This window comes from Dendroctonus ponderosae, unplaced genomic scaffold (assembly GCF_020466585.1).
Source record: "Dendroctonus ponderosae isolate FM_Combo_2020 unplaced genomic scaffold, Dpon_F_20191213v2 Dpon_F_20191213_4, whole genome shotgun sequence".
NCBI classification, from domain to species: domain Eukaryota; kingdom Metazoa; phylum Arthropoda; class Insecta; order Coleoptera; family Curculionidae; genus Dendroctonus; species Dendroctonus ponderosae.
The window spans coordinates 5,030,568-5,048,908 of NW_026018611.1; the positions used below are offsets into that span (position 1 = coordinate 5,030,568).

General features: G+C 35.2%; 1 protein-coding gene across 2 annotated transcripts in view; it reads left to right on the top strand.

The window, feature by feature from the left end:
- LOC109544039 (zinc finger protein castor homolog 1) overlaps positions 1-18,341 on the top strand; it is a 68,163-nt gene that overhangs the window by 11,579 nt on the left and 38,243 nt on the right. For both annotated transcript variants that reach the window (XM_019914042.2, XM_019914043.2), the window contains exons 2-3: positions 2,971-3,053; positions 6,667-7,419. In XM_019914042.2, coding sequence (XP_019769601.2) covers positions 2,987-3,053; positions 6,667-7,419 — 820 coding nt within the window. In that variant the 5' untranslated portion in view covers positions 2,971-2,986. The remainder of the gene's footprint in view (positions 1-2,970; positions 3,054-6,666; positions 7,420-18,341) is intronic.

Genomic DNA, 18,341 nt, shown 5'->3' on the forward strand with positions numbered 1-18,341 from the left:
AAACCCATTTCAGTTTAGACAAAAATAGCATATAATGAACAAGGAATGAAAATGTTTGTGAAAAAATTGACGAAATGTTCTTATTAGCAAGTTCGGAAAACAACCCAACAAGCCCTAAAATATCGGCAATGCTTGTTTTTTTTAAATAATTTCCGCAGATTTCTTGGGGTTTTCACGACACTGAAACTCACGTAAATATGTAAACTTGACCACACCTAGTAAAAGAACAATGCCAAGCACATTAGGTAGTAATTTGTCATCGGCAAACACAATTGACAAGCTTCAGCGAGCGTTTGAGCACAAAAGTGGGTAAACAGTCCGCAGCTAGATTTGTCAATTAAAACAAACCATGAACAATATCTTTAAATAATTATAATGAATGTATCTTGCCCAATAAAATCGATCTTATCACGGTATGGCCGGCAGTAATGCAATAATAACGAAACCAAATTCGTGCACTGCGAAAAATTTGTTGTTTGAAAATCGTGTTGTATTGATCAGATCTGTTTGGTACGATTTTGTATTGAAGAGCCACTAAACCCTTTATAATATATTAATCCGTGATTGGCTTCACGGTTGAAATTTGTATTCCGCTCCACAAAGTAGCCGGGTATCAATGGAAACATCAGGCAGGCAGTTCTTGTTAGGATTTAATTCGTTGCCTCTCAGTGAAAACAAACTAATTATATGCGGAACGTTAATGGCCAATAAAAAACCTTACGAACACCCTGTATATCTCATCGATAAGCCCGAAAGCGACCCTATTAATACCATTGGAAGTCGAGCATTCCCAAAAAGATTATTTTGTATTCGGGCTGAGACACTTTTGGGTCGTTAAATCGATTTTATAACTTACTTTACGGGCGTCTTGCCTTAAATTTCGGCCAATAAAACCAAGAAATTAATGCATTTTTTACCATAAAAAGGTGCTATCTTATGTCGTTTACCTCTTTTAAAATTCTTTTCGACGGTTTTGGGCCTTGTCGGACAAAAGACGAAGCGAATCCGCCAAGTCAATGAAAAATAAAACAAACCACGAGGGAAAAAAGTAACCTTGATTGGCTTTTCGAGATCGGGTTTCTGTTGTAAAATTAAGTGAAAATTGGTGCGCTTTTTTGGCCATCTAATCACATGACGGTATGACGACGATTTACACAACCTAGATGGCGGAAAATTTACACTCGGGCAATAAAACGCCTCGAGGTACCTCTAATTTTCTAGCTAATTTGCTTTAGGATTTTCTTCGGTTTATTATGCTTAAAATTTACCGTCGTCGGTCTTTCTAATTATTGTAAAACTTAACTACCGCCTGCTCATAAATTCTCCACCGTTTTGTGCCGTAACAGGGAGTCAAAGTAAGCCAACGCTTATAAAGATTTCTTTCCGTTCTATTGGATCTTCAATCTTCAATCAAACAAGCGGCAGGCAAAGCGAATTCGTTATATTCTTCAAGTATATGTGTATAAAACTGCAATTCTAATTTTATTTTTGCAATTTTTTTGGCAAATATTATTTATATTCACTCTTAGTCACAATTGTTTCAATTTCTTTTTCATGCCAGAGACGTTAGATGAATTTTTAGTCACTCAGTTTTCTTCGAAACTGTTCCATAATATTAGTCTGTGGTTTTTTAACGCTTCATTAAAATTTCTCTTAAAAATATCAGAATAGGAAAATAAGTTTTTTCGTTTAGAAGTTGCATGCATTTTTAGAAGTCACGCTCACATTTTTCCAAAACAATTCAAGAATCTCAAAGTATGTGTTTTCTTTAAAGTTTTAGTAACTTTGTTACCCAGATAAATTGACTAAAATCTAAAAGTCCTTTAAAAATTGCATAAGTTTTAAGAAGTGACACTCAGTTTTTTTCCGAAACAATTCAATTATCTGAAAGTATGTGGCTTATCGTCGATTTAAATTTTTAAACAGGCATAAACTAACCAACTAGTTAAGCGCATTGTTATAGCTTCCAAGAACAAACTTGCGCTTGATATAACTGAACAAAACATGTGTAAATTGCGCAATACTCTATTATAAAATATTCAGCTAAGTACCATTAGTAAATACAGGGTGTGAAGTATGTTAATCAGATTAGAAGCGATTCGTATTAAATTGATGAATCGACTTGGAACAATGTATTTGTTAATGTTGTTTAATTGTTTGGCCAGTTGTTGTTCAATTTTTCTTGATGTCGAGACAGAAAATTTATGATTTTCTGAATATAAAATGCTCACCACGCCTACGTGAATACGGCGCCCATAAACATAGAAAATGTTTTAGTGGCACTATAAAGTAAAATACAACTGGAAAAGTTAATAGAGAATTTTTTCCAAAGTCTGAACTGAAGGAACAGCAATATAAGCGTCTGTTGGCCGGTTTCAGCTTAATCACCGTTCAGATCTCCATTAAATCGAACATTCCAAAAACCCCTTAAAAGGCGTCATAGGTTTGTAGGGGCATTAAGGCCGAATGAAAAACGTCGTTTTATTGAAAATATGATTTAAAACGACAAGATACGTTACGTAGTTTAGCGCGGTAAATGGCCGATTTTATGCCTTATATGTTTTGATATTGCTGTTATGTGGTGTCGGATTTTTTTTCATTTTTCGCTATTGCTCGACATTGTTCCTAATCGATCCAGTTCCACTGTGGGAAATTCAGGTTTTTTCCGATTTAAGAGCAAACTCCCAGTTTTCTTTTGCCACCACTTTAAGCCTACGACTAGAACAAACCGAAATTAAAAAATGTTTCTCGAGTGAAAAAACACACCGTTTAAAGGACATTTATGTATATTACAATCGTAACTCACTTTGGTAGCCACTAGGTATGTGCGGCTAACTTTAAATTCATTTATATGCTAAACAGGCAATACTATGAGACAGGTAATGTCTCCCGGTGTTTTACAATGCTTTTTAAGCTCAAATCCTCACCAGGACCGGCTCTGGATATTCATTTTTTTTTCGATTGTTTCAGGAATGTTGGCGGTTTTATGTTGGCAGCAATGGCTACTGTTACCACAGGCATTTTATCACCAAACTCCTACGTTTTAAGCCCAGGTAAGAATAAAAAAAACACTTTAACTAGCAAAATGTCATTTAACGCCCTGTATATTTATGAAGTTTTTTTTCTTCTCTCTTTTATACAGTGGAACGAACTTCAGAAGCAAAAAATCCCCTTTTCGGATTAAGCCAAGAAAATTTGCTCCAAAGGTTAAAATAATCAGCAGCTCGTTTCGTACTGAGTTTAAAGAAAAAGTGAATGTGAAATTTTTTATGGAAATTTGTCTTCCTTATCCAGTGCCGCGCTAAGAATTTTTCCGGCAGTTTTAGTTTTCGGGAAATCAAGTGAAAATTATCTTAGATGCTAATTGAACTTTAAAAAAACAAAGCTGGTTAGGAAAGATGCTAAAAATATCAAGAAATCGTGAATAAAAAGACTTCATTGAGAAGACTCCATAATAGACATCAATAAATAAGACTACCGAATACAGACGACAAAAAATGTATTAAAAAAAACCAGCAGCTCGTTTCGTATTGACTTTAGAGAAAAAGTGAATATGAAATTTTTAATGAAAATTTGTCCTCCTTATCCAATGCCGTGTTCAGAATTTCTCCGTCTGTTTTAGTGAAATTAAGTTTTTTGTTTGAAAACTACCGATTTGGCCATTCTGCAAAATCCCTTGAGTGCAAAAAAATATCCGGATGTTTTATGAAAAATTACGTTTTTGTTGGTAAAACTGTGTTTTCGAGAAAAATAATTAAATGTGAATTTTTGTTTTTTTACATTTTTTTCAAATATCAACCAGTGCATTTCATGTAGATAAATATGGTTCAAATGTTCACTTCAATTAAATTTAAATTTTCAGGAAATTTACTTAATTTCATACAGATTCTATACTTACATTTAGCAAACGCATCCACTGGAACTTGAAAAAATCGTCAGTAACTCGCTTTTTTTAACTTTAGAGAAAAAGTGAATACAAGTGTGTTTTTGGTAAATTACGCCCTCTATTCAGTGCCGTACTCAGAACTTCTCCATTGTTTTTGGTTTTAGAGATATGATACATTTTTTCGCCAGCGCTTATTTGKCAATTTCCTCAAAACTATGTAAAAAGMGATTTTRCAAAAAACACTATTGGATAGCATGTAAATAACCAGATATTTTACAGGAAATATCTTTTTTTGATAAAAAAATCAGTTCTAGAAAAAAAAATAATGCGAAATTTGASCAAAATTCTAATGGCACAAAACATAAAATAAAACGATCATAAATTAACATTTTTGGAGATTTTGGCGCATCGTCAGACAATTTCTTACATTTTGCATTGAAATGGCACCAGAACATGCATCATAACGATGCGCTTAAGCTTAGTTTTGGATATATTTAAATCAAACAAAAACTGCCCTCTTTAGGCATGAAACTAATATTCAATTGGACGAATCAAAAATTTTACTTAAGTGAATATATTTATGAAAAAATGACAAAACAAATCAATTTGTCAACAAATGCGAGGATTTTCTACTTGGGAAAGAAGATTTTTTGCATTTGATCTTAGAATTTATTGTTGGATTATTAATTAGGGTTTTAGTATTGATCATTTTAGAATTCCCTTAGTAGCTTAATTTTTCTTCGGACTTTCAATTGACATTCCTGTCGCGTTTTTGTTTCTGAAAAAAAATGTATGTTTTTATCACACTGGAAAAACAACTTTCCTTGCTTGCTTTTCCTGCTTCCTTTCAGAAAATAATTTTATAGTTTTTATCAGCATTTACTACTAATTTTACAGACTAAAATTTTAGCATCATTCTGGAAAAGGTTTAGTTTTGTTGCTTATTAGCGCAAAATTCTCAAATATTATCAACTAACTGTGTGAATGTACTGTTAACATTTTGAATTGTTTCTATTTTCTTTCCTGTCTTCACCTGATTTTCCTTCATTTCTTGCCTTTGGTTTCGTTTTCGAAACTCTTCTAATTTAGCAGTAGGAAAAAATCAACTCCTGTTCGGGGACACTATATAAGCAAAAACTACGATAAATTTACGTGCGCTCTCAAGTCATTTTCCTTGCAAATACCTCTAAAGAACTTCACATGTAAATGTGCGAGAGAGTGTTGCAAAATACACCCGACGATTTAGGCTTCGTGCTCATTCGCTTTATAAATAATTAATAGTTTCTAAACAAATGCAAATTTCGGACACCCGATTTCTTGGTCGAAATTCTCGTTATGCATTTATGTATTTTCAATTTTTAATAGGAGATAAGAGACTCAATAAAATCAATTTTTGCATATTGGCTTTGTTTATATTTTCCCAGCGAATTGATGCACGAAAAAGTGACCAACCTGAAAAACCAGTCAGTTTGGCCAGCGTTTTAAACCTATAAACAAAGCGACATCAATATAAAATAACGAAACCAAATAATCAGTATCGACTGAATGGCACACACACGGCTGACAAAAAGTGTCGCATTTCGAAAATATCTAGACGACAAAAATTGCGCTTCTTTCTGAAACTGGCAAAAATTCTGTCTGGAACCGTTTTTACACAAAAATATTTCGTTAAACGAATGCATCGGCCAAAACGTGCCCGGTTTTAGTAAATTTTAATAAAAACTTGCAAGAATTTCGACCGAACCTGGTCAGAAATAATTAAAATTTGTGCTGATGGCAATTTCACAGAATCACCGTCTCATCTTGAATTTTTAGTTTAGATGGGCCCCCCTTTTTTTGCAACTGCGGGCATTGTTGTGTGTTTTATGTTTCGCAAGGTTATTAAGGATTTTTCACATTTTTAAACTCGTTCTTAAAATATAATTCTTTTGATTTATCTGCTGACTGCTTTCAACCGTATCGGACTTTGGCTGTTTGTTGCTTTTGTGGGCGCCATTTCGAATTGTCAGGATAAAATAGTTGAACCAATTTTTTAACTTACAAGAGTGATTCAGCAGGAAAGGGAAATATTTTACGGGTATTTACACAAATTTTTGCTCGCTCATTTGTGCATGTCCGATTTTCGTTTGTTTCTGATACACACACTAATTGCAATTTAAAAGGGGACCAAAGATATTATTTTTTCGGTCAACTCAATTGTAAAATGTTACAAAGATTGAGTCTAAAACTTGCAGTCTTGGTCCTAGTGTTTCAAAAAAGTGTTGCTTTGCTCATCGCTATTGTCCTGTGTTTCTACTATGTAAAAATTTGAACTCGCCATTCAAATTGGTTTGAAAGTAGTAGAAATTTCCCAGAATCCTTGCGGGCTCAAGTAGAAATTATTGCAAAGAACAACATGAGTTGGGAATCATTGATCTAAGAGTAATAATTGCAGTTTGGTCGAAACGACGCTCTCCAGCCACCATCAAGTTCCTACTGTTGACAATCAACAAGAAGTACGTTTACATTGTAATTATTGCGCGATACATTCCAACAATCAACCGCATACGTTTCCACCTCGCATGCAACTTTTTCTGTCAATAACTCGAGAACGCATTTGTGTTTACTGAACACTTAGACGGTCGTATTCTTCACATTTTATTATTTATCAAAAATGCGCCTTTTCACCGTTAAATAAACCCCGTATTCCGGAAAGTAATGTTTGTCGCTTTTTCAACTATTTTAACACCTTTTAAACCTGTTTTCGGTGCACAATCACATGTGGTTTTGTTTCATTTCAGATGCGGTAGCCTTGAAGCTCGCCCATCCAGAACCCATGGAAACCTACCATCACAGCCGGAACACCTTTGCTCATTCAACTAGTTACTCAGAATCGCACAATTCCAGCGACTCAGAACAAGAAGTGCCATACACGCCGCAATCGCCCAGCAATCGAACGCTGAACGTATCGGAACCAAAGAGAAACAAGAGAAAAAACTTCAAGCCTCGTTGCTCCCAGAATCCGCCGCCTGAGGACGATGGAGCGATGAATCTGCCTGAGTACAATGAAAACAACAATGTGAACAACAATGTGAGACGACGGAAGGCGCTGACTGGGCCGAGGAAGGTTATCCAGGAGTTTACGCCTATAGATCTGAGCGGCTCCAAGCCGGATTCAGAAGCCTCGGAGCGTCTCAGTCACGACTCGGAGCTGCTGAGTCAGGAATCGGAAACGAAAAACGACTCCGACAATTCGGACTCGGATGATTTTAACACTGAGAACTATCGCACTTCGGAAAATGAGGAGGCCAAAGAGGACTCGGAAGGAATATCCGAGGAAAACGACTCTAGCAAAATACCCAGCAGCTTTTCCATACACAACTTGAGCAAGCCACATGTGGCGGAACAGGGACAGAATTTGACGGCGGACCAAATTTCTGAGATGCGCAGCTATGCAATGAACACCATGCGGGAACTGTTGGGCATTTATGGACTCACTTCTGAGGTGGCCGAAAGCATTTCCAGACAGTTGCCGTTGGCTGCGTTCACCACTGGTAAGTTCCGAGCTTGAAATTGTCTCACCGAGTACCTTTCTCGGTCAGTTATTTAACACCTCATTTCATTGTTTGTCTTTTAATTGTGTCTCGTGCTGGACCATAAGAAACAATCAGAACCAGATTTTCTGCCGCATGCAACCGCCGTAATGCCGCAATGAGTCTCCAAACTGGTTTAGTTATTATTATGATTATGGGTTGCTCATAATCCTGGAGTATTAAGAGTTTAAGATTGGGGGCTTCCAATTAGCTGCCGATGCTCTTTCATGTGCTCGCTTAGCGGACAGAGAGTTGGATTTTTTTCGATGCAACAAGTTTGCTTCATATCAATATTTGTATCTCAATGGTGGCCAAAAGTGGAGCTTTTGCGAATTTTGAATGATCCTCTACGTATGTGTAACTGTCGCTTTTGTTCAAACGTGTTTTTTATATAATTCAAACTCTATTGTAACAACAAAATATAAATCGCAATTAAACACAATATAGTTGTGTGTTTACTTCATCCAAGTCTGGGATGTTTTTGAATTTCCCAAACAAAAGGAACCAGACTTTTTGCTCAGTGTGAAGGGACGATTTAGGCAAAATTTAGTGGCGTAAAGTTTTTTGATAGAGTATGGGAAATTTAATGCAGGTTGCATCAGTGGCGTGCCCAAAAACATTTTGCCTGCCCTGGACGCCTGTTTAGCTCTAGATTCCAACTCTTTTAAGTGCTAAAAATTGCCGACGTTCTCACCGTTTCTTTAGGTCCTTTATCAAGGCGATATTTTAGGCGAAAAGGTCGTCGCAACATGAAATAAGATAAACAAAAATCGGAAATTTTAAATCACCAGCCACTCGCTTGCTACCGACTGTAGAGGAAAAGTGAATACCATCAATTTAATGGCCAGAAACTTCCTCCATCCAGTGCGGTCCTCAGAATTTCCAGATTTTCAGATCTGGAGCATTTTTCAATTTTTGGCAATTTTTCCAAAGCCAAAAGCCGGACATTTTATAAAGAATAACTTTTTTTTTTTGATGAAAAGAAGAAAACGCAAAATGAAACTAGCAAAATCTTACGTGTTTGGGAAATTTTGCTTTTGGGAACGTTTTTCTTCGTAGGAATCATCAGAAAATCCCTTGCATTTTGCATTGAAATCGTATCAAAACAATGCGCGTAAACTTGGTTTTAAATATATTTAAATCAAAGAAAAATTGTCAAATCAAGGGCAGAAAGACCGATTGGGTCGATAGCCTTTTTCTGTAGGAAATAAAGATTATTTATATATATATATATATATTGTCAAATCAATCATTTTTAGGCATGAAACCAACATTCTGAACATTGAGCGAAGTAGGTATTTTATTTAAGTAAGTGATATTAATTATCAAAAATCGGCAAATCAAAGTAAGTTATCAACAAAAGGGAGATATTTTTGTCTTTTGCGACATTTTAACTTATAATCAACTTAAAATTTTTATAAGCAGATATGACTATAATGTGTGTCCTAAAAACATTACTTATTTTCATTTTCTGCTAATTTTTAAGCATCCTTAGCAACACGAATTGTCGTTTTTTAGTTGAAACGTGTTTTTTTGTTCATTATCCAAACGAGTTCTTGTAAAAACAAAATATAAATTGCATTTAAACACAACATATTTATGTGTTTACTTCATTCAAGTCAGGGATATTTTTAATGTCACAAACAAAACAAAAAATATTTTTTTCCAGTGTACTTGTTTTGTAGTTTGAAAAACTAAATATTAGAAATCGCTCTGCTGTGGTTCAGAAAACTCTTCATTCTCTTCATCTTTGAAATCCACGCTTCTTCCCTTCGTCCTGAGTTAAATCCTGAAGAAGGAAATTACATTTTCTGAAAGCTTGGCAATTGACGCGGAAGATTTTTCTCTGACGGCTAAAACTGAGCGATTTTCATACTTTGCACTTTTTATGCAGCGTTTTGCTCAACTTTTTCATGCGAAAAGGTCTTCGACAAACGACATTTTAGCATAAGAAATCGAGCGATTTTTGCCATTCATTTTTTGTGATAACGATCTGCTGCTCCAAGAAAAAAATGTTTTGACGGAAAAATTACCATTAACTAACTGGTCGTCTGTGCAGTTTTTTAAAGTTGCTCGCAATACTGGGCATAAAATTCAATGGGGATTCGGAAACCGTTCAATGGCTAATAGGGAAAAAATTACCGAATTAACAACATGGACTGTTTTTCAGTTGAATTTCTCTCTAAATATTTCAATGGTCAAACGTGGAGTTGAGGTAAAATTGGCGAATCAAAATACATGTATGTACCGGTAAAGTACTGAAAATTATCGACCCGTTTCCGATATGTGGGTTGATCTGGTTTATTTGCTTTCTTTCAACCAATTGCCCAACCTTGTCTAGAACGCTGCACTGATTCGCACTTAATGACTGGAGAATGAGGAAACATTCCGGCCTGGCTCGGGCCTGAATATACAAATTAAGGAGAATACAGATGATGACAATAATAATAAAGAAGACAGGCGAAAATGAAAATACATGTTCATGCATTAACGTTATTGCACATCTTGACATTCGACAGTCGCGCCTCGGCTCATTAAAATATGAATTCACTTGAGTATTTACCCTTTTTAAAATATCAATTTCTCTCTAATTCGTTTATTAAATGCAGCTGTGCATACAGATGTGTTTTAACATTTTAAAAAGTCGTATATTCGAGCTAAACGTACAGTTTTTTCGGATGATTTCTAATGTAAACACATTTCCGTTAAATACGCTAGACGCGTTAACATTTTTATGACTTCATTAGAGTGTTCGATGCGTAGAGTTTTTGCCTTTTGCTGCAGTCAATAAACGTAATTCTAAGTTAAAATTTTCGTATTGTTTAATGGAAAGGTTAGAGTGAGTTTTGCCAAAGTTTTTGTCCGATCTAAAAGAGTGTTTTTGCGTGCGGGATCAGTACAGGACACTAATTTATGTAAAAGTTCTGTCTGGTTTACGCAAATGTTTCATGTTCAATGAAAATTTTATTTCCGTCTTCAGAGTTTAACTGCCGTTTCTTGCCTTGGCCCTGGGAAGAAACACGAGTTGAACCCAGAAAAAAAATCCTAAAGCTTGATAATTTTGCGCAATTTAATTATCTGAAAGTAAAAGAAAAATGTGGAAAATAATGAAAATCGTTCAGTTGCGAGCTTCAGAAAAACTCTTCTGAGTCAACTATCAAGTTTTCGGAAAATTTCATTTCCTCTTCTGCGACGTTTTGCACTGTAATTTAATAATCTGAACGTTGCTGTAGGTACATGAAAAATGTGGAAAATATTGGAAATAGTTCTGTTGTGGTTTTCAGAACATCATTTTCTGAGTTAATTACCAAGTTTTCGGGAAATTTTGCCTCCTTCCTTACCTCGTGTTTCTTTCCAGGGCCAAGGGAAGAAGCACAAGTTAAACCCTGAAGGAGGAAATAGATTTTCCGAAAGCTTGGTAATTGGCTTCACAACCACAACAGATCGATTTCCATATTTTGCGCTTTCCACAATTATGCAACGTTTTGCTTAAGTTTTTCATCGCAATTTAATAATCTGAACGTTGTTCTACATGAAAAATGTGGATATCGTTTTGTTGTTCGCTTCAGAAAAATACTTTCTGAGTGGTAATTGACTCAAGTTTTCGGCAAATTTTATTTATTTTTCTGAGGAGGTAAAATTTTCCGGAAATTGGTGATTGATTCAGGCGATTTTTTTCTTGAACCACAATATCAGGTGAATTTACATATTTTTCTATTTTAAGTCGTTTTGCATTGCAATTTACAATGTTATCTGAACGTTGTTGAACATGAAAAATGTGGAAAAATCTGCCTTTCGCCCCGCGAGAAAACACGAGTTGAACCCTGAATAACATAAAATTTTCGAAATCCCAATAACTGACTGGGAATATTTTTATTTGCAATATTTTCCTGATTGTTCAAAGGTTTCCTTCCTTTTTGCATCGGATATGTATGATTATGGAAAAAACTGCAAAAAATGTTATTTGTTAATAACGGTTTGATTGCAAAATCTCTCCAAAAAAAAATGGTGTAGTTTCCCGTGTATTATTGAGTGTGAAATCGTCGTAAAAATTCAATAAAACCCCGTTCTGTTATTTCTCGGTAACTAAAGCGAATTATTAGTGACATTTGGGTTTTATGCGAGGCCGCTAGAAGAATATTGAGTGGATTGCGCGCGGAATTTGCCGAGAATCTAAAGTTTCCGATTTTAATGGGGCTCAAATCTGGGCAGTGGGCCGGACCCCGTTTCAATGGTGAATTGCGCCCACACAACAATCTACAATTCAGAATTGCGATTTATTCATTACTAAGCCGAAATCCGTCTGGAAAATGATTTTTTGTGTAATTACAGGCTTAGATTATGTAGTAATTTCGTCCGCCTCCAGCACTTATGCTAGTTGAATGTTGAATCGCTTTGTCGCCAGAGAGTTTACCGAAAAAATACCGAAACGAACAATACCAAACCCCATTCTCCGAGTGAAAACACCTAATTTTAACCCAATTCAATGGTAATTTCAATATGTTATTAATATTTTTTGGAGGAGTGCCGCCCAGCTCCATTGTATTTAAAATTATTGTTTATTGCTTTACCAGCTTTATATGCGTATGCCTAGTCACTTCTAATACTCCGATATCTAACTTAACCTTAATTCTTTCTGAATTCCATTATTAGAATAATGCGGTTGTGGCGACATTTGAATAAACTTGTCTTGTTACATTCTTTTTACGGGATATTAAAAAAGACGAGGTGTAGTTTTGACGAGGCTGTCAAACGAACTGTGAATGAATATTTATGGGAACATTCCAAACTAGTTTTCCTTATTTTTAAGTCACTGACTGATCGCATTTCCTTCACTAATTATTCGCCAGTTAGTCGAAAAATTCACATGCATTTTTCCCCAGTTGTTATCCGAAGCAATAAGCAATTTCGAACACACATCACAAGCCATTGTTCTTCGACCGGCGACGAGTTAAAAGATATAAGAACTTGGGCTCTCTTAAGTGCATTATGAATATGAAATTGCAGGTTTTTGATATTTTTCTGGTTTGGCTAGAAACAATTGAATGTAGACAGAGAAAGACAACGCAGTTATCTGCATAATCACGATTTTAAAGATACGTTATCTCTATGACTAAATAAGGTTTTACATACAAAGGTCATTTTCGAGTGGTGAAGAGACGAGAACTAACTATACGATATTGAGGACGATGCTCGTAATTTAAGGATTCACAATGGGGGCTTTGCCACTATTTTTCATTTTGTTTTAATGGAATTCATTGTCTTTTGTCATATTGAAAGCATTTGTTGGGGTTTTGCCGGCTGGATTAGAACAAAGGTTAGAGTTGCTTGATGATTGTTTCTTGATTCTATAATAAACAGAACATTGAAGGTAGAAGGTTTTTCCCATCCAGAATCATTTCGGTTCATTCATTGTCGAATTTATGGCACACTCTCAGGCAAAACTGTCCACTTCAACTTAAGGCGTTGTCTACAAACACCCAAAATTGCAAGTTTCTCTCTGTCGCTGTTTGGTTGGTCGCAATTTTTTACCCAAGAGATTGACATTTTTSGAAACTAGCAAAAAGCTTGAAAACCTTTAAAAAATTCAGCTCATATTTAAATTTTTAAKCATWTKYARRTTGTRAAATTTTYACGTTTTTYAGACTTGAGTTTCAATTTTTTTTCTTGCTCACAGAAAAATTATGAAACTGTGAAAATGATCAAAATTWTGAAACAGTTTTTCGTTTAAGTTGCTCACAGAATTCTTGTTGAATATTTCTTCTACGCAATCTGAAATTAGGTTGCTTAATTCTCAGTGTATTTTCTACGAGAATTCAATAAAAAGTTGAATCCGCAAAAAAAGTTCCTTAAAGATCCTAAAGCTTTGGCACATCTGCTTTATGCAAAATTTCTGTTTACTGTGTTGTTTTTGCTCATAGAATATACACAATTTCACACCCATTGAGTGTCTGAAGAGAAAAATACTCTTTCCGATGCTGTTCAGAAATTCGTTATTCCGAAAACAAGGCCCAAGAAGATGCAAGCCAGAAGGTGAGATAAATATTGCAAAAGTAAAAAGTACTCTGAAACAATTCCATTGGCATCAATCATATGGTAAAACACCATTTGCTTAAAAGTTCGGTTTCATTATTTTTTTGCAAATTTTGTTAATGTAGAAAAACATGTTAATTATCAGAGCTGGAAGGTTAATTTTCCATGTCTTTGGGCATTGGTTTTTCTTAGGCCATCACAAACAGCAATAATTTACGGGAAATCTCAAGTAAAGAGCACAAAGTTTTGCTCTTTATTATTATCATTATTTTAATAATAATTAATTAATTTAATCATCTGAACGTTGCTGTAGGTACATGAAAATTGTGGCAAATATTGGAAATAGTTCTGTTGTGGTTTTCAGAAAAACATTTTCTGAGTCAATTACCAAGTTTTCGGAAAATTTTGCCTCCTTTCTTAGCTCGTGTTTATTTCCAGGGCCAAGGGAAGAAACACAAGTTAGACTCTGAAGGAGGAAATAGAATTTGCCGAAAGCTTGGTAATTGACTCCACAACCATAACAGATCGATGTGTATATGGTTTTGTTGTTCGCTTCAGAAAAATACTTTCTGAGTGGTAATTGACTCAATTTTTCGGAAAATTTTATTTCTTTCTTTGGCCGTGTTTTTTTTTCAGCTTGGCGATTGATGCAGACGATCCATAATTGGCTCCGAAGTCTTTTATGCGACCACAACAGAGCATTTTGCAATATTTTCCTAATTTTTCAAAGGTGTCCTTCGTTTTTGCATAGGATATGTACGATTATGGAAAAAAAACTACAAACATTTATGTTGTTAATTGTTAATAACGGATGGATTGCAAAATCTCTCCAAAAAAATTGTGTAGTTCCCATGTATTATTTTAGAATAAAATTCTATAAAATCTAAAATACTTCTTGCGTTTCAATTACTGAGGAAACTCAAAGAGTATTTTGCACACACTCGAAAAGCACACAAATCGCACTATTTTGACACTATTTTAACAAAGCCAAACTCAAATGAGGTGAAGATCGAAAGAGTAAACGATCGACATCAGCTTTCCGCTCAAAAATCTACTAACGACTTTCGATAGGGAATTTTTTAGGTTCGTTTGTCACTTTTTACAAAATTTATTAATCTAAAGAGCAAAGTTAAAAGCTCAAATTCACGCAAGTCAGAAAATCAAAAAATCAATGGTTTTTGAGAAACAAATGCCAAAATCAACACTGCAAATTAGCCGGGCATTTCAAATCGCTTTTCTAAATGTTCCGAGTTATAAAATTAAAACTTTCCTATACAGTTTCGGCACACGAAAGTCTTTGCTATGCACAATGCGATAATTACAAACACAAACTAATGATTAATTTCGATTTAAAACAGCGTCTATTATTAACAGCCGAGCATCTGTCGAGAATAAAAAATCGGATGCACAATAAAGGGCCCAGGAATTTCCTACCAAAACCTACTTCATCTCTTTATACCTACACGCAACAAAAAGCGACGACGTTCCTAACATAAAAACGAGCTCTTATAACGTATTTTTAACCCTTTCAGAGCTAATATGGTATACTAGCATTGTTTCTCGAAAAATCCCCGTTTCCCACGATCATTTATCAAGCGAGAAAAAAGATTAAATTAACGTTGTTCAACAGTCTAAGATGAGTGGAAAGACCAACCACCAGGTTGATGTGATAGATTTTTGATTATTTTTTCAGTTTCAAAAATTTGTCACTGACTGAAAAAATCATACATTTTGCCTGAAGATTAGTTTTTTTTTCAATAAGAATCAGTTTCTTTGGATATTTGCAAAATGTTTCCCTTTCTAATTCCTCGACGATGGAGTCTTTGTGCGAATCGAGTGCATTTTTTCCATCGGCAAGGGGCTTCATCATGGACAAAAGATGAAGAGATTTTTAGCGATTTAAGGGTCAGAAATTGGGGTTAAACGGTTTTTTCCGGGCTCTTTCAGCCTTTGTGTGGCTCCCATGCCAGGTAATAGGATCTCTATTTTGCGTTTTGTGAGATTTCCAAAAAAAAAATGTGCGTGTGTGCGAAATTGCTAAGCGCTTTTTCAGTTTTCAAACGGTTTAATTAGCGATTTTCAATTGACAAATTGTAATTGGTATCAATTTCTAATGTACTCATGCAGGATCGTAAATGTGGAGCTTAATGCGGCATTCGAAGAATAATCAGAATACAAAACGAACATCGAAAAAAATAATAACATAACAGGCCGAGTCCATTGTTCTTATTTTGAATAATAGGGAACGACATTTTGATTAATAACGTTAGATACGTTTGGACTCCATTGTATGCCGCGGGTGGTATTTTAACTCAAACCACCCGTTGTGATCGCTCAATGTGGATTTTTATCGTTTTCAGCCCTTTTTTCTCCAAACGAAAGCCACTTTAATGTGGTTTTGTGGAAAACCGTCGTTTCAGTCAAGGAATGTTATTTTTTTAATTTCCATTTTGGTGAAGTTAAATTATCAACACGCAAATTGAGCTCATGCCCATAGATCTGGGCCGAGGCATTTCACATTAGGTTTTACGGTACTTTTATAGATGGAACCCAAACGAATCACCGCTAAATTTAAATACGGGATAACATTCACGAACAAATGATTTAAAAATTAAACGATTTGCCAGAATCGAAGCTGTTTAATATGTTAAATGACTAGCGAAATTATTAGCAAAAATCACATCCTGTACCATCCATCAGGAGAGTTTTCACCGGACCGAAATCTTCATACCGTGTTCCTCTGTAAACCATGGCCGATTCTAAACCGTTAAAACTGGTTCGTGCAAAAACTGGTACTTGAGCGAGAGATCTAGGCTAAATGTTATGAACTTAACTATACATTAACTTTTATAATTCTTTGACAAATAAGGCATACTTTATCTTACCGGATTTTAATTTTGTTTCTCATTATAAAAAAGAATCGTTCTCTCGGGTTTGGCAAGAGAACTTTTCGTGTAAAAAGCACGAAGAACAGTTTTAATGGTTTCTTACTTTGAGGCTATAATTCGACATTGAAAAAGATTTGATCATTATTTTTATAATGCCCGGGCTATTTGGGTAGAAAATTACGTTTCGCGTAAAAGGATGTTAGGAGAATGGGCCATAATAATCGACCTGATATTAATCGTCCAGTCATTAGCCGCTAGAAATAATTGGATCAATTGCCCGGACTTGAAAATTTTCAACATTTAATTCCCGGCATTCCTGATAAATCCAAAGTTTGTTTTAAGCGCTTTAATGCCCTCCCGGAATCAGTCGAATCATCGAAAAAGATGCGCCGTCATTGAAATTAATGTATAAAAACCACGAAAATTCTTCGTGGGTTCTTCGGTTTTTAGAGGCGGGCGCTCGACACAAAAAAAGCCATGCCCCGCTCAGTTAATTTTCGATAATTTTTATGCTTAATTTATTCAATTACAATTTGGCTTTTGTGTTAGAGACCGAAATTTACAGTAAGATTTCTTCTAAACAATTTCTTTGTTATGGTCATGATGATGATGATGTTGGTATTCATATTTATTAATTGATGGAGAAGAATATCGAACAAAGACACTTTGAAAATGGTTTATTGGCTGATTACTATTTGCTAAGGCAGCAAAATTCAGACTTTTGGACAATTTCAACGAAATTCTCAGACGTTTAAGACCCAAGTGTTTTCTATGAAACACGACAGTTTCACGTTGCTACTTGCTCTAGATTTGAATTTACCAATTTTTCAATCTCAAGGTGCACATGATTGAAACCGCGCTTTTTTTCAGAGCCGAAAAAAATCAGGCTTTTAAGCGATTTTTCTCAAATTTTCAGACGTTTTAGAGCCAAGTGACTTCTCCAGAAAAGAAGAGTTTCAAGTTGCTACCTCCATTCAATTGAAAGTTACGATTTTTTTTATCCTAAGATGCGCGTGAGCGAAAACGCACTTTTTTAGGTTAATATTTACTAAGGCGGCAAAATTCACACTTTTGTGCAGTTTTATATCAAATTTTTAGGCATGTTAGACCCAAATGTTTTCTATCAAACAGAAGAGTTTCAGGTTGCCACTTGTTCTAGGTTGGAAGGTACGAATTTTTCAAACACAAGGTGCTTATGACTGAAAACACACATCACAAGATGCGCGTGAGCAAAAACGCATTTTTTGGGTTAATATTTACTAAGGCGGCAAAATTCAGATTTTTGGGCAGTTTTATATGACATTCTCAGACGTGTTAGACGCAAATATCTTCTATCAATCAGGAGAGTTTCAGGTTGATACTTGCTCTAGATTGGAAGGTACGAATTTTTCAAACACAAGGTGCTTATGACTGAAAACGAGCTTTTTTAAGCCAATATTTTCAGAGCCGAAAAAAATTCGGTTTCTGAGCGATTTGTATCAAATTTTCAGACGTGTCTTCTATAGAAAAGAAGAGTTTCAAGTTGCTACCTGCATTCGATTGAAAGTTACGAATTTTTTCATCATAAGATGCGCTTGAGCAAAAACGCACTTTTTTAGGTTAATATCTACTAAGGCGGCGAAATTCAGACTTTTGGACAATTTCAATGAAATTCTCAGACGTTTTAGACCCAAGTGTTTTCTATGAAACACGACAGTTTCACGTTGCTACTTGCTCAAGATTGGAAGTTACCGATTTTTCAAACCGAAGGGGCACATGACTGAAAACGCGCATTTTTAAGCTAATATTTCCAGAGCCGAAAAAATCAGTCTTTTGAGCGATTTATATCAAATTTCCACACGTTTTAGAGCCAAGTGTCTTCTCCAGCGAAGAGGAGTTTTCAGTTGCTACCTGCATTCGATTGAAAGTTACGATTTTTTTCATCATAAGGTGCGCGTGAGCGAAAACGCCCTTTTTTGGGTT